Source organism: Erpetoichthys calabaricus, chromosome 14, assembly GCF_900747795.2.
Source record: "Erpetoichthys calabaricus chromosome 14, fErpCal1.3, whole genome shotgun sequence".
Lineage (NCBI taxonomy): Eukaryota > Metazoa > Chordata > Cladistia > Polypteriformes > Polypteridae > Erpetoichthys > Erpetoichthys calabaricus.
The window spans coordinates 42,176,154-42,192,946 of NC_041407.2; the positions used below are offsets into that span (position 1 = coordinate 42,176,154).

The 16,793-nt window shown below is 37.3% G+C and overlaps 1 protein-coding gene across 7 annotated transcripts in view; it reads right to left on the reverse strand.

The window, feature by feature from the left end:
- The window catches only part of macf1a (microtubule actin crosslinking factor 1a), a 976,441-nt gene that overhangs the window by 307,788 nt on the left and 651,860 nt on the right, over nucleotides 1-16,793 (reverse strand). For all 7 annotated transcript variants that reach the window (XM_051936317.1, XM_051936316.1, XM_051936315.1 and 4 more), the window contains 2 exons: nucleotides 8,417-8,661; nucleotides 8,204-8,333 (listed from right to left, as the gene is read on the reverse strand). In XM_051936317.1, coding sequence (XP_051792277.1) covers nucleotides 8,204-8,333; nucleotides 8,417-8,661 — 375 coding nt within the window. The remainder of the gene's footprint in view (nucleotides 1-8,203; nucleotides 8,334-8,416; nucleotides 8,662-16,793) is intronic.

Here is a 16,793-nt window from a genome sequence, read left to right on the forward strand (position 1 = left end):
AAACAGTCAGTAGAATTCACTTTTATTTTTCTGTTTTGGCTGTCCCATGAAGGGGCCTCTAATTAGTTCATTAGAAAACATTTTCTCACAACAAAGCTAGAAAGATCGATACTGGAAACTGCTGCTTCCTCTGGTAATTGCTGGACAGCATATGCTGTACTGTGTTGAAGCTAAACCCCACATACCAAGGCGCTAAGAAAAGCAACAAACACATTTCTAGAATTCACCAATGCACCACAAACTGTGTCTCAGTTTAGATAATGCATTTACTAGAGTACATGTAATATCCACTATGTGCAAAACATATTATTAATTTTATAAATAGCAGGTTTTCATCAAGGATGTTTCTGTGCTTGGCTATATTCACCCCTCAGTTCTAATCAGATTCTGTGTCTCTGTCACTGAGAAGCACCCCTATAGCATGTAATTGCCACCACCATGCTTCACTGTAGGGATGGTTTTAAACAGGTGACAAGCCTGGACTCCACCATAGCTTGGAGTTCTGCCCAAAGAGTTTTGTTTTTTCCTCATCAGACTAGAGAATGTTTTACCTCATGCTGTCAGAATCCTTTAAATGCTACTGAAAACTACAATCATGAGTTAGCTACGCTACTATAAATACCTGATTGATGAAGTGCTGCTGATATGGTTGTCCTTCTGACAGGTTCTCAGACTTCAGCAGTCGAATTCTGAAACTCTTTTAGAGGGCCCAGTTGAGTTCTTGGTCACCTCCATGATCAAGGCATTTCTTGTACAGTTACTTAGTTTGTCTAGATGACCAATTCTAGGAAGATTCTTTGGGGTCCCAAACTTCTTTCATTTCAGAATTACTGAAGCCACTGTGCTCCTAGGAATACTCAAAACAATCTATTCTTACCACAGTTTTAGGAGGTCACCAGACAGTTCCTTGGACTTCATGGTTTGGTTTATGTCCAGACAAACATTGTGGAACCTTGTATGCATCGGTGTGTTCCTTTCTAAACAATGTTCAATCAATTCAATTTGTGTACTCCAATCAAATTCTAGACACCTCTCAATAATAATTAAATCAAACAGGTTACACCTGACCACAGTTTGGAGTGCCACAGCAAAGGGTTACATATATTAATGAGAGATTTCAGTTTTTGATTTTTCATATATACGTCATTATGGATTCTTGACTATACATTGATGGGCAGAAAAGGCTAATTTATTAATTAAACATTAAATCAGAAAGGTAAAGGGAAATGAATAACATCTGAGTCCACTGCATATCTTTTACTTTTAAAATCAGATGGCCCGGGTCACTCCATGTCAAATCAACCAATTTTCCACAAATCCCATTCACATCAGTCTCAAAAAATTCTGAAACAAATGCCAGGTACACCCATGTTAGCCAGGAGACACCCTGTAAAATTATTCTGATGTAAGAGCAATACTTTCCAAAATACACACAATGTTTGTAAGGGAAGAGGGGTGTCAAATTTGAAATAGCTTTATTTCAGTTTCATAAGACCATATCTCAAGAGCTAAGCCACATAGCCTACTGGTACCTTTATACATGCTATACCAATTAATGTAACAGCGTGGAAAGTCTGAAATAGCTCAGTGGTATAGTTCCTGAGTTATTGACTTGTGAAATTAGATGGGAAAAAAAAGAAGGCTGGAGAAAATCGATATCCCCCCACCCTCTGTAAACTGGCTATATCTTGGAAAGTATTGATCTTACATCAAAAAAATAAATAAACAGGGTGTCTCCTGACTGACATGGGTACACCTGGCAATTTTCCCAGCATGTGACAGACTCCCTAAACACACAGAAGAAAGATCCCTGATCAGATGAGACTAGAATTGATCTTTATGGTCATCATGGGAAATGTCACATGTGGTGCAAACCCACCACTTCTAATCACCCCAAGAACACCATCCCCACAGTGAGGCATAGTGGAGGCAGCATCATGCTGTAGGGTTGATTTTTTTTTATTGGCAGGGACATGAAAACTGGTCAGGATTGAAGGAAAGATGGATGGCACTAAAAACAGGGCAATTCTTGAGAAAAAATGTTTTCAGTCTGCCAGAGATTTGAGACTGCGATGAAGATTCACCTTTCAGCAGAACACACTGCTGAAGCTTCAATGGAGTGGTTAAAATGTCTTGGTTAGCCTAGTCAAAGCCCAGACTTCCAATCCTTACAGTGGCTCCTGGTTAAGTTTAGGGCAGATTTCAAAATCCTCCTTTTAACATATAAAGCATTAAATGGCCAAGGTCCGGCTTACTTGTCTGAACTTATCATGACTTACAAACCAGAGCGCACATTAAGATCTCAAGATGCCGGTCTGCTTATGGTTCCAAGGATTAATAAAATAACAATGGGAGGTCGAGCTTTTAGTTACAGGGCCCCTAAACTGTGGAATGGTCTGCCTGCTACTATAAGAGATGCACCTTCGGTCTCAGCTTTTAAATCCTGGCTGAAGACTCACTACTTCAGTTTAGCATATCCTGACTAGAGCTGCTGATTAACTGTACATACTGCATCTCTGTTGTTAGTCATTAGCACTAAAACATAAGTAACATGATAGTTATAATTGGATACTAACCCTTACCTATTCTGTTTCTCTTCTCGGTACTCAAATGTGGCACTTGGTGCCACGGCCCACCTGTCAAGTTGTTTTGCCTGCATAAGGTAAAGTCATCCCTGATGGAGGATCGCAGGAATCGTGGGAAAGAGGGGTGCTTTCATCGGATTGGCTGGCCCAGCACTGTTTCAGTTGTGGAATGGCCAAATGGGGAAGGCCGCTTGATGGATGAGGTCTCCAGGACTCTAAATACTGTATATCCAAATCTTATTATGTGATATTATCTACTGTTAAATTCTGCTCCGTACTTCTAAAATTTTTATTATTATATTGTACTGAGGATTTGTTCTATTCTGTGAATTGTATTGTATTGTATTGTATTGTATTGACCCCCTTCTTTTGACGCCCACTGCACGCCCAACCTACCTGGAAAGGGGTCTCTCTTTGAACTGCCTTTCTCAAGGTTTCTTTCATTTTTCCCTACAAGGTTTTTTTGGGAGTTTTTCCTTGTCTTCTTAGAGAGTCAAGGCTGGGGGGCTGTCAAAAGGCAGGCACTGATTAAGCCCATTGCGGCACTTGTTGTGTGATTTTGAGCTATACAAAAATAAATTGTATTGTATTGTATTGTACTTCAACTTCAATCCAATTGAGAATCTGTGGGATGAATTGAATGTTGCTGTACATAAATGCAATCCATCTAACTTGAAAGAGGTTGGAACAGTTTTGCCCCAAGGAATGGGCGAAAATCCCAGTGACAAGATGTGCTAAGCTAATAGAGACATTCCCAAGGAGACTTGCAGTTTTAAGTGCAGCCAAAGTTGTCCATACAATGCATTGATTTTAGAGGGTGAATACTTATGCACGGGCGGCACGGTGGCGCAGTGGGTAGCGCTGCTGCCTCGCAGTTGGGAGATCTGGGGACCTGGGTTCGATTCCCGGGTCCTCCCTGTGTGGAGTTTGCATGTTCTCCCCGTGTCTGCGTGGGTTTCCTCCGGGCGCTCCGGTTTCCTCCCACATTCCAAAGACATGCAGGTTAGGTGGATTGGTGATTCTAAATTGGCCCTAGTGTGTGCTTGGTGTGTGGGTGTGTGTCCTGCGGTGGGTTGGCACCCTGCCCAGGATTGTTTCCTGCCTTGTGCCCTGTGTTGGCTGGGATTGGCTCCAGCAGACCCCCGTGACCCTGTGTTCGGATTCAGAGGGTTGGAAAATGGATGGATGGATGGATACTTATGCACACTCATGACTTCAGCTTCTTTCTCTTAATTATTGTTTGTGTCACAATCAAAAATATTTTTCACCTTCGAAGAGGTAGGCATGTTGTGTAAATCAAATGGGAGTTAATCCCCAAGAAATCCATCGTAATTGCAGATTATAATACAACAAAACAGGATAAATTACCGAGGGGCATTCTTTACTTTTGCAGGCTCTGTATTCCCTTCAGCATTTTTCAAAGAATTCATATATACTAGATACTCTTTTTTTGTTGCCACCTACTTCATGGTTCTGAACACAGTCATCTTTCTTTCATCATTCTGCAGCTCAATTGCATGTTCCAACCTCTTTGCTTTTCATGCTTTTGCAACTGCTTTCTAGAATTTTGCTTTGCTTCCTTATAGGGTTGGCAAAAGTATCAAAATATTAGTAAATTTTGATTTTACTATTTTACAATTACTTCAATACTCATTTTTATGGTACTGATTCTACTGCATACATTGTGAATGCACTACCAGTTCATTCGTGGTTTAAGTTGCAGCCTTGCTTCCATCCATACACAGGTGTTAATAAAAACTCAACTTCGGCAGTGTCAGAGCTTTCACCAGTACACTTAACTGACAAAGAGGGCAATCAGTGTAGAGTAACTGGAAATACTTGAGCTTTGTGGCAAATGGGGACAGAGAAACAAAAAATGTATGCAAGCCTGTACGCAACATTTGCAAGTGAGTCAACAAGTATCTTATTATTCCCAAGTTATGGAAATATTAATAAGTATAATCCTATAAACTGTTGCTTTTGAAATAGGGATGTGACATTTACTTCTACAGGTTAAAGCATTTTTTACAGCCAGGTAAATGTTTAATGCATCAAGACAGGAGTCTGCAGTTTTAATCTGTGGGCTAGATTTATTTGGTGCTGTTCATTCAGGGACAAGTTGGACAAAAGGAGCACCGTCACTCCCTCAATTTTTAAACCCTTGCAGCAAAGTCTGCTGCCATAGCATCTTACTTTTTTATTTTATTACCAGCGATTTTAAACTTTTATTTCATTAAATATATTACATAATGTAATGTTTTATAACTTTTCAGTGCTCAGTTGCATAAATAGTGCTGCTGCTCCTCTGTGTGCTTATACTGTATACTTCCAGCTCTGCTCCATGGTGTGTAATTAGTACCTCAGGATTCATATGTAGTCCAACAAAAGCACTCCACAGCCTCACGGAAGAGAAAATTGGCATGCTAGTCCTTCTTGCAAAATTTCTAAGGTACAAAGGCATCACAGATTTTTACTCAAAAATGCATTCTGCATTGTTTGTATTTATGCAAAGCCTTTAAGTATATTAGTGGTCTGTTTGAGTGTCACTTTTCTGAATAATTGTTTACAAAAGAGAACAGTAATGTTCTTTTTAGTTGAATGTTTATTTAATGTTTGTTTTAAATATTTGTATGTATACTGTTAATAAAAGAGTGCAATAGTTATTCAATTAACATTTAATGACATTTGTAACATTTTAGTGTACTACCTCAGCAACAGTATTTGCTTTCATTGGCATAAAAAAAAAAAAAAAAAAACTTGACTGACCTTAAACTTTCTTTACTCTTACGTTTTACAAAAGACTGCAGTACTTGAAGTATTTGTATTTAATCGCTAAAATTTCTACTATTTTTTTCCATCAATGTTAAGATTTTAATGCATATAGAATTGCAATTAAATATATTTTAATTGAGTTATTCACTGTATTGGATATCAAAAATGGTATCACATTTTAATACTTTTTTAGTATCATCTTGAAGTATGAAATTTTGGTATTGTGAGGACCTCACTTCCTTAGAGATCATCCAGTAATTTTTGGACTCTCTCTTCTGTAATTCCCCACTCCTCTTTTTCTCAGTTCAGCAGTCCTCAACAATATCTCCTTGTGGCTTGGCAGCCCCTTTCTTCAAATGCACATTACTCTTGTTGTTTTGAACCAGTCATTCTTCATTGCCTCCCACTGGCCATTCACACCTAAAGCTTCTACAACCACATTCACAATTGCTCCTACTAACCCTTTTCTCCTTCAACTTGGTACATACTTTTTTATACATCTGACTAAAACCAAGCAGTGTTATGATACACAGACAGATAAGTAGAATTTTGTGTGTCCCAAGGTGGAAACTTAGGTTTTTTTTGTACAGATGCTCAATAAATAAATCAATACTATAACAACCAAATGCAATCTTCCTGTAATACACACCAAAATTACTAAAAAGAAAGGAAACTCCTGACTTGGCTAAAGATAAAATGAACATTCATATTGAGAAATTATGAAACCATACGGCCATAGGTATAAGGATCCTCAGCAGCATTGCTTGACATAATTACATTAAGTCATTGACTAAAAGTACTCGATGAGTGTGTTAAAATACACTTTAATAAACTGGTTATTCATAGGAACTTTGTTTTAAAAATACTGTATATCCTTACTCTCATTAGATAAATCAAAATATTGGTCTCTTAAAACCAGATTAACAGATGTAGTTTTCTAGACAAGTAACCTTGTTATGCTGACATGCAAATGCTTGACCAGGTTGTAGTTAAGAATTTCGTAGTCTGTGTATGTCCACTACAAGTTGTTAACCTGTGAATGTCTTTACCTCACACATGTATCCAGCAGTCACTGGTAGAAAACAGTGTAAGATTCCACAAAGATATTTTTTTCTAAGACAAATGCTCAGATGATCACACATTTATGTTGATGAGCTTAACGTACAGTGTTAAGTTCAGCGGCACAATCACGGGAGACACAAGCTCCATGCTTATTTTTGGATTCATGGCAGTGGTTGATGATATTTCTTTTTTTTTTTTTTTTTGTTATTTTTATGACATGGTAGCATTTTGTCAAAGGAGAACTCCATAAGTGGACTTATGCATATAAACATGGTTCATTAAGAAACCAGGTTTCTGCCTTAACCCAATTTGGTGCGTGCATTTAGACACATTGAATGATAGGGTGTCCTAGAAAAGTTGTGCAGAATTGTTCATAATGGCATTCTTGTTTGGTTTCCATTCTCTCCTTCTCTACTACCTTCAACAGGGTCAAGAATGCATCCCAAATCTAAGGATAACTTCTTAATCAGTTTGTTGATTCAGTGGGCTTTTCTTTGAAGTGTTTTTACCAGCACAGCCCAGCACAGAAAATCGCACTGGCCATCAGAGAGTTGTAGAATATGTAAAGGATCTCATTACACATATTGAAGGAGTACAGTTCTCTAAAAAAGAACTGTCTGCTCTGCCCTTCATTATATAGTTCTTCCATGTTACAAGACCAGTCCAAACTGTCATTAATGTGGACCCGCAAGTACTTTTAGGAGTGGCCCACCATCACATCCTCTCCATGAATAGTATTTGGGCATAGTAGCTTTTTGTTGCAACAGAAATCATTAACCAGTTCCACGGTATTATTACCTTCCATCACAGTTTGAAAAAGCACCAATTAACTCTCCTCATTGGTAAGAAATCGCTCCTCTTCATTTCGCTTACCTAAGTAAGCTAAAAGGAAATCCTCTTGCTCAAGTGTGCAAAGAGGCTTTCTGATTTCTAACTGGAACAGTGAGGGTGCCACATTACACTTCAGAGTCTCTCTCTCTGCAGCCTTCCTGGTCCTTGTTAAACCAACAAATAGTCTGTCATGATTTTTACACCTTTAGATTGATATGTGAGAGTCTCTTTAAAATGGCACTGCATACAATATTTTCTATTATATCATCAAACATCAGGAACCTCTTGAACTCAATATTCCTGGTACAGAACCTCATGTCTCCAATCATTACAATCACTGCCTCCTGAGGCACCCCAGACGTTACATTAATTAACCTGTGATAAACCTTTGTTGCTTGTGCCAACCAATGGAACATACGCTGACGCTTTATTCACCAATGGTTTACCAACAATCATCTTAACCTCTACAGCACACTCACGCCTCTTCTCCACAAACACTTATCTAACTCTTTACTGACACAAATGCACAAACCCCAGTACTGCTATCGCTTTTCTAATGCCAGAAAACATGTACTTTCCACTATTCCTACTAAGCATTCCTTATTATTCCTTATACACACTCCTTTACATGTATTACTCGCTGCCTCTCTTTCATCTCTTTTGCCACCAAACAGGCCTCCTCACAGAGCATTAGGTCTAGGACAATCAAGAATTGGATTTCAAAAATTCCAGTCTCATGTACACAGACAGGGATGTCCAATGCAATTTTCTGGGCTATAACCCATCCATGCTTTGCAGCTCTCATATTTGTACCTTATCATCTTGCGCTTGCATTTTAAAGAAAACAAAATTTTTCTTTAATAACATGCAAGCGAAACAGTGACCTTATTTTTACCTCATGTTATAGGGGTAATGCTCCTTACAAATCATTATTAAAATACTATTCCTCATACCAATATCGTCCAACAAAATTTTCCACTTCTTTGCTTCAGGAGATGTAGAATTCCTCTCAATTATGTCCAAAAGAGCTTTTTTCAAGTGGTCCACTTCCGCAGAATGCTGATCTAACTCTGCTTGCAGTACCTAAGACAAAATTCTTAAATTATATATTTGATAAGTACATAAAATATGAAGTTAATACAAACTTTGATGCTAACTATATGTACCTTATTTTGCTCAGCCTGCCGTTGAAGAGCCAGCTGCTTGCTTGGAGAAATACCCTGTTGCCTTTGTACAAGTATACTCTGCTCTTTTATCTCCAGAAAGTGTGTAACTGAGGCTGCCTCCTGTTCAATGTGTTGTCTTTGGCTAAGTGACGATGAAAAGTGATCCAGCCTTTCCTTTAGCGACACTCCTAGGCTCTTATAAGCACTGTTCACTTCGGACATTTCACACTGTGTCTGTGTCATATCTGAAAGTAAGGAGGAAATAAAAGAATTTATGGAAATAAGAGAATTTAATTAATATGCATTCTTCACATTAGCATACAATAGATCAAAAAACCTTCTACACCTAAAATTAAATGCTGAGGCTAATGAAAGCCTTTGTCCCTGAAGTTACTCAACATCCCAAAAGCAGTCATCAAGCCATAGACTTAAGTGCAAAAAAGACCTTTTGACTCATAACAGACAGAAATAGCATTAAATAATTGCTTCAACTAGCAGTATGTATTATATAATGAAAAAAATAATTATCTTATTTAAGGCATAAAACTGCATAGCTAGATTTGTAAGTTGTTTTTTCTTATACAGTATTAATGAAACCTAGGTATTGATTCTATTTTGGGCAACAAAGTATTATTTTAGGGTGCAATAACAGTATACTATTTTATGTTTTATTTAGGGAATTCTAAATGTAAATTACACTAAAATTTGTGTGTATCATGCTGTGCAAAATGGAAAAAGACAAGTTTAAATGACAAATAAGACAGGGTTACATTTGATATTTAACATTATTGACAAATTGAATACATAAGTATTACAAACGAAAGAAGAACACTCAGTCTATGAAGCTTATTTGACAAGTCAAGTTTTCCCATTATTTCAATTGATTACTTTTAAACGTGTCAACTTCTCCACTACAATTGGATGATTAAGAATTTTTTTCCAGATTCAAATTATTTATTGTAAATATTTTGAATTCCATATCGAAAGCTTCTTCTTTATGTACCTTCTACGCCAGACCAGGGGATGGAAGGGTGCACTGATTGTTTCTCTTTTTCATTGGCAGACTGACCATGGGAAATTTCATCTGGATTCATTAACATCACTTCTGGATCTGGGGCCGATGATGTCACTTCCAGTTTCGACCCCAAAGACATCACTTCCATTCCGGCCCTGAGGATGTCACTTCCGTTTCCAGCCCTGATGATGTCACTTCCCCTGCATGACTTCCTGTCTGACTGTTCTTGTTCTGAACTGAAGTCTATAAAACTTTGAATCACAACCTTTGCTTTTGGCAGCCAATTTCAACTATTCGGACGGCTGCCACCAACCCTCTTTCTCTGTGTTGGTTTGAATACTTTTACACTGCATATTCTTTCCATATTATTCCGGTTTGTCCTTTTCCACCTCAAAACTATTTAATCATAAACTTGAAGTGTTGCCAGTTCAACTTAGGCAGTTTATAGCCAATAGATTTTTTCTGAGCAGCGGATTTTGCAATGCCTTAAATTTACTTACAATAAATACAGTTTTTTTTTATCAGATGATGAATAACAATGATCAAGTGCCAAGTGTGAAAGGTGCAGGAACTTACATGTTTTGATAGTCATTAGCAAAACAGGGACAGATATAATTAGGCAGGTTAATGTTTACATCAAAGAAGTCTGCATGCACACTGGAAAATGTGCTATTGCCCCAACATAATTATACCAATAATACCACTCAGCCTTTGTAAAGTAGAACAATTGATTTGGTTTAGCAATCAAACCTCAGATCATGGCGTTGCGTGAGATGAAACACTAGTTGTTCACTATTCCTCTGCCCATGGTTACATTTTCAGTGTTAAGTAATCTAATTAAAACCAAATGCATGCGAATAACGTCATCTTAATTGATAGCATTGATTGCATGCTACATATATGCTTAATCTATCACTGCAATGATACCAGGTGCAAATAAGCACCTGGTATCATTGCAATATAATGACAAAATAATTTGTGAAATATGTCAATTAATTGTTTTCCTTTTTTTCAAGTGGCACAAATAAGCATCTGTAGCTAGCTACTGCACTCTGATCTACACAGTAAGAAATTCAGGATGAAACCATCAGGAAGCGGTATAATAAACAACCAATATAGTCAAAGCCAAGATACAAACACAAATGCTTCACTATCCATACAAAATCCCCTGCAGCCAACAACCGATGAAGTGGAAGATACAGAGAACCACCCATAGACAATATAGATAATACAATTTAAAGAAGACTTGAGTATCTAGTGATTCATGGTAGTGGATGCAAGACAAGTGGCTCTAAATAATGGATCAGCAAACTATGGCATATGGTGCCACCCACAAATATTTCCATAAACCAAGTTTTTACCATATGAAAAGGGTATGTAGGTACTGAAGTATATACAGTATGTTTTGAACGGCTTACTTGCTTGCCTTTGTCTTGCTTGTGCAATTTTTAAAGAAAATGAATTTGTGCATGGCTGATTTCACCAGCGATTGATTCTGGTTGACAGCTGCACTCCTGAAGGCAGAATTTTGGGTGTGACTCCAAACAAATCAGTATAAAGAGCACCATTTACAAATTTCAAAGAATGAAGTTAAACAGTTTTCCAGTAGCAGATTGAACAAAATGGGTTATTCCTGCACTTCAAGCTGTGTGTGATAATAGGAGTAAAACGCATTTATTGGAAGTGATATCTCAACTTTTTCACTGAGTCAGAAGTGGATGGCTACACTTTTCAGGTGAGATCATTTTAATTCTGGTGTAGCGCTGTTAATTTATCTTTTCAGTTTTTCAAACTTTGCAATAGTCAGCTGCTATAAGCAAAAATCTTTTTATTTTTACAATTTAACAGGATCATTGTTCAGAGAGAAGTAAGGACTTTGTCAAATATGCAGCTCAGGTTATCATTCTTCTTTGTGAATTTGAATTTCACTATCAGGAACTTAGGCATGATGAGACTGATTTTGAAATTTTTTAATCCCTTTTCATCTCCTTTTGCAGTTAATGTGAAAGATGTTCCAGATGTCTTACCGCTAAAAGTAACTAAATTCCAGTGCAGTTGTGAACGAAACAATAAGTTTACCAAAGTTTCCATGATTAATTTCTACCAACTGTACATTACTCAAGCTTTATTTCCACGACTGCAAGGTGGCATATGCAGTTGAGAGTAGGTCTTCACACAAGTGAAAATTAAAAGCAACTACATTATTAAAAGCAAGCATACTGTATTAATTGATACTTATCTTTGCAATGAATTAATTGTTACAGCAACCATTATCTCATTTGATGTTAACAGTTTGAACAGAAGTAAGGATTTTCATGTTCATAATCAGAACAGTATCGTAATGTAATCACTTTACTTAAAAATTGCACTCTTATTGGTGTTTAAGCATTGCTCTTAATAGCTTTTAATACAAAGCATTGTAATTAAACAAAGCTCTTGGAGCAAATAATCTCACAATTAATATACTACACTACACCTGGGTCCACAGTCACACCTAAACTTTATACATAACACACTGCATACATTGTTATTAACAACTCAACCATCACCATAATAGTTTGCCCACTCTTGCTCTAGATCAGACAGTCTGAAAAGTGGTAGTGCAAGATGCCAGACACCCAGTGACACCCACAGAAAAGTACTGGCCAACAGCCAACCATGTCCAGACGTTCACCAAGGCGAAAGAAAAAGAAGAAAAAATTCAATTTAAATGATCTGATAGCTAGATATTACTATGTAACATCATAATAATAACAGCAACTATTATTTTTATAATAATACTGAAATTAGGACATCAAAATCAGACTTTAAAACTTAACTTTTACTGAACAATTAATTACAACCACATGCATCATAAATTGTAGTTGCAGATCATAGATGTCAGTTGCTGAAATTTCTACCTCCTTTGGTGAACAAAGATACAACCTTTTTTTTACAGTCTAAATGCACACTGATTATAAATGGGGTGGCTACTCAAGCTTGCAAAATCATCCATGGGTCTAATTTTCAAACTACTTAATTGGATCTTCTAAAGCACAAATCTGCAAACTCTCCAACCCAATTTCTTAATGAGAAGTCTATTATTGCTGTTGAAGCACTTATTGCTGAAGCTTCATTTTTATGCTCCACTTTAGTTGTCTTACGTTCAAGAACCCCTACCCTTAATAGCTTATTTTAGTCCTTAACAGCTGCATTCTTCGGCTTCTTTCAGCTGCTCTTAATTTAATTAATCCTTGTTAGCAATAGGATGCAAATGACAAAGGAACCAGCAGTTCTCCATTTAACTTCTTTCCATTAACACTTGTGTGTACTCATCGTGAACTATGTGCTTTAATAAAATATTTGGAAGGAAACTGAAGAGAAAAGTGAAAGACTGACAATTACTACCCCACTTCCAAGTATTAAGATTCATATCAAGATTTGATTTTCTTTTAGATAAAGGTAATGTAATATAGTAAGCATCACATCACATTTACATTTTGTTCATTTAAGCATCTTGCCTGAAGAAGGGGCCCGAGTTTCCTCGAAAGCTTTCATATTGCAATCTTTTTATTTAGCCAATAAAAGATGTCATTTTGCTTGAGAGCTCACTACATTCACAATGGCTAACAGGGTACAACACCCTAGTACTACATGTTGTCCACTGTAAAATTTAAAGCATTTATACATAAATGCAAATTTTGCATGTGGAAAAAGTAAGTATACTGTACTCTTAAAATCTCTACATCAAATACATAAAATTAGAATCAGGTGCACCAGTTCAGGTTCAGATGATTAGAACATCATTAAAAAGGATCTTATCTGAACCTGTCTTATTTACACTTCAAAGATTTACCGTAGTTTCGCTTTCTCTTTGTTGTCTAAGCATGTTTCATCACCATGCCTAGACTGAAGGAGCACTCTGGGGCATTAAGAAATAAGGTTACAAAAGCATACAAGTCTAGGAAGGGATTTAAAAAGTTCTCCAAACAACAGGAAATCAACCATTCCCCTTGACCAGAAGATGATCTATAAGTGGAGAACATTTCAAACAACTACAAACTTGGTCAGACCAGGCCATCCCAGCAAGTTCAACCTGAAAGCATAGAGTAAGATGCTGAAAGAAGTCTCTAAGAACTACAGAATTTCACCACAGAACCTACAGGTAGTTCTTGTCACTGTTGATGTTAAAGTGCATGAGTCTACCTGAAAGAGACTGAACAAATTAGTACGATATATGGAAGGCGTGACAGGAAGAAAACTTTGCTGCCTAGAAAGAACATCAGGGAAAGATTAAAGTTTGCCCGTGACCTAGGCAAAGACCAGGGGCTTCATGTAAAAATGGTGCGTATGCACAAAAATGTTGCGCTCACCCGTTTCCACACTCACCTTGCGATGTATAAAAACTAAACTTAGAGTAAAGCCACGCATATTCTCACGGCAGCTCGATCCACTGTGTACGCAAGTTTTCGACTCAGTTTTGCAAACTGGGGGCAACCAGCATCAAAGCAGTGATACTGTTCCTGTGTGATTTCCCTTCATTTTTTTTAGATTCACATCCCTGACGTGGTTTTATCAAATACACTGAAATTAACTGCATATCATTTATTAGTTTAAGGCATCTGATTGTAATCAACCTGTAATAATATAATGGTCCACGGAACGGTCAAACTATTCCAAATACCATAGCTGCTTTAGTGTTGTTACTCTCAGTGCGCCACTCAGACTATTTTACCTCAATGTATCAATGTCAAAACCTCAATGTGAGTGTGGAATCAGCTGATCGAAAATAAGATTATCATGCACACATGCTCCCATATGGCAAACGCTTCAGAGCCTTTCCTGTAGGACAGTTTCATTCCAAGAGCTCTAAATGGACTCAATCATTTCATCAAGTGCTCCTGGTAGAACTGTTTGTACTTAGAAGTATAATTACCTTACTGCAAACTTGCACTACAGTTGTGATATTGCACAACGTGAGCCACTTTATGAACCATTTTCACTATCTATACTATACTAGCAAAATACCCGCGCTTCGCAGCGGAGAAGTAGTGTGTTAAAGAGGTTATGTAAACATATATATACATATATATATATATATATATATATACATATATATATATATATATATATATATATATATATATATATATATATATATATACACATCCACATATATATATATACATATATATATATATACACATATCAACATATATATATACACATACATATACGCACATACATAAACACACACATATACATATATACATAGTGCATTGTAACACGGGCTGTGATTGTTACATGGGAGGGAGGCGACAAATCATAGCTTCCCGCTTTCTAATCGGGCCTGTGATTGGTGCTTTGACGGATGCCCAGATCCCACAGTATGTCCCCTTAGGAGAGGCGTTAGGCAAGTGTAATTGAATAGTGGTGCTGCAAGTTTAGCTTTACACCTGTTTTTAATGCTTATTGACTGAAAGGGGCTTTCATGAAAAAACTTCGGGCTTTGCTACAGGATACACCCTCCACAAGTTAAGGAAGTAAAAATAAAGGTATATATTTCTGTTTTATTTAAACCTTTTAAGTTTGTATGCGGGCGGCATGGTGGCGCAGTGAAAGGTGCCAGTTAGGAGACCCGGGTTCGCTTCCCTGCGTGGAGTTTGAATGTTCTTCCCGTGTCTGTCTGGGTTTCCTCCGAGTACTCCGGTTTCCTCCCACAGTCCAAAGACATGCAGGTTAGGTGCATTGGCGATTCTAAATTGTCCCTGGTGTGTGGGTGTGTGTGTGCGCCCTGCGGTGGGCTGGCACCTTGTTGTGTTGGCAGGAGTTGGCTCCTGTATTTAGGATATAGCGGGTTGGATAATGGATGGATGGACATTTGTATGCATAGCCCCATTTGCCCGTTGTTGTTTTTTTTCTTTCTTCAGTAATATTTCAGCAAACCCGGAGCTTGTCAGTTCAAATCCTGGTACTGACACCACTGTGTGACCCTGAGGAAGTCACTTCACCTGCCTGTGCTGCAAAAAACAAAAGTAATGTAACAAATTGTACCTCAGATGTTGCAAGTTGCTGGAATAAAGGCATAAGTAAAATAGATAAATATGTATTATACACATAGGAACTATTCATTTATTTTCAGTTAAGTCATCTGCAGCAAACTTTTATAAATGAGGGTTTCTCTCGTCTTCATTGACGTTTTCTCTTGGAGAGCTTTTTTCATTTCATTGAAAATTAAAGCAGCAGCTCCCAAAATATGTAGCTTTCTTATTAATTTTTCAACATTGTGTAAAATAAATTTATAAAGTAACATAAAAGGTTTAAATACTGGTTATCCTTTTACACTAAAATATTACTAAAAAGATACAAAAAAAGTAAAATGGATATGTTCTTTTTCTTTAAGGAGATTAAATATTACTGAAGAAAGAAAAAAAAAAATAAAACAGCCAAATGGGGCTATGCAGACGAACTTAAAAGGTTTAAATAAAACAGAAATATATATTTTATTTTTACTTGCTTAACTTGTGGAGGGTGTATCCTGTAGCAAAGCCCTAACTTTTTTCGTGAAAGCCCGTTTCAGTCAATAAGTCTTAAAAAAACGTGTAAAGATATTGACAATAAGCTAAGCAAACCCAGGAAGACATGGAATCGTTTAAATCAAGTATCATTACATCTTCCTTTCTTAAAGAGAAGTAAGGCAGTACTTATAAGCTTACATATTTATATATAGACATACATACATATATATATATATATCTATATCCGAAGCCGTGCAAGCACACTCTTGAGAATGCAACGTATAGTTGTACAGAAGAAAAGCAATCTTGCCTCAAATGAATGGCAACCTTTTGTAGGTCTATGAACTTAATTTAAACTTTAGGTTTACACGGTGCTTTCTTTCCAAAGTACCTGCACTCATGAATATGTCTGTATGTGTCAGTCGGTCAAATCCACGCGCTTCGCACCGGCGAAGTACCGCTTTTAAACTTTTATTAAGAAGAAAAGAAAACCTTTTTAAATTGAGGGAAAATATACTAATAACAGTTTGTTAAGGATCTGTTTTTTTGTGAAGCTGCCTTCACTCGAGTGATCACTTCGACCTGACTTGCTGGCCAACTATAAGCGTTACCTGGTAGGTAACCACCCATACAATCAGATTGTGAATCAGACTACGAATGCCGTGAATGTAATTACCCCGATCTACATGTTGTCAAATAAACGAACCACACGCCGTGGCGTGGAATGTAATTACCCCGATCTACATGTTGTCAAATAAATGAACCACACGCCGTGGCGCAATTTTAGGGGCTTTGCCTGTAGCGCTGACGTCCGAGGTTCGATTCCCGTAAGGGAGTGAAGTGAGTGGCTGGTTACCTACCAGGT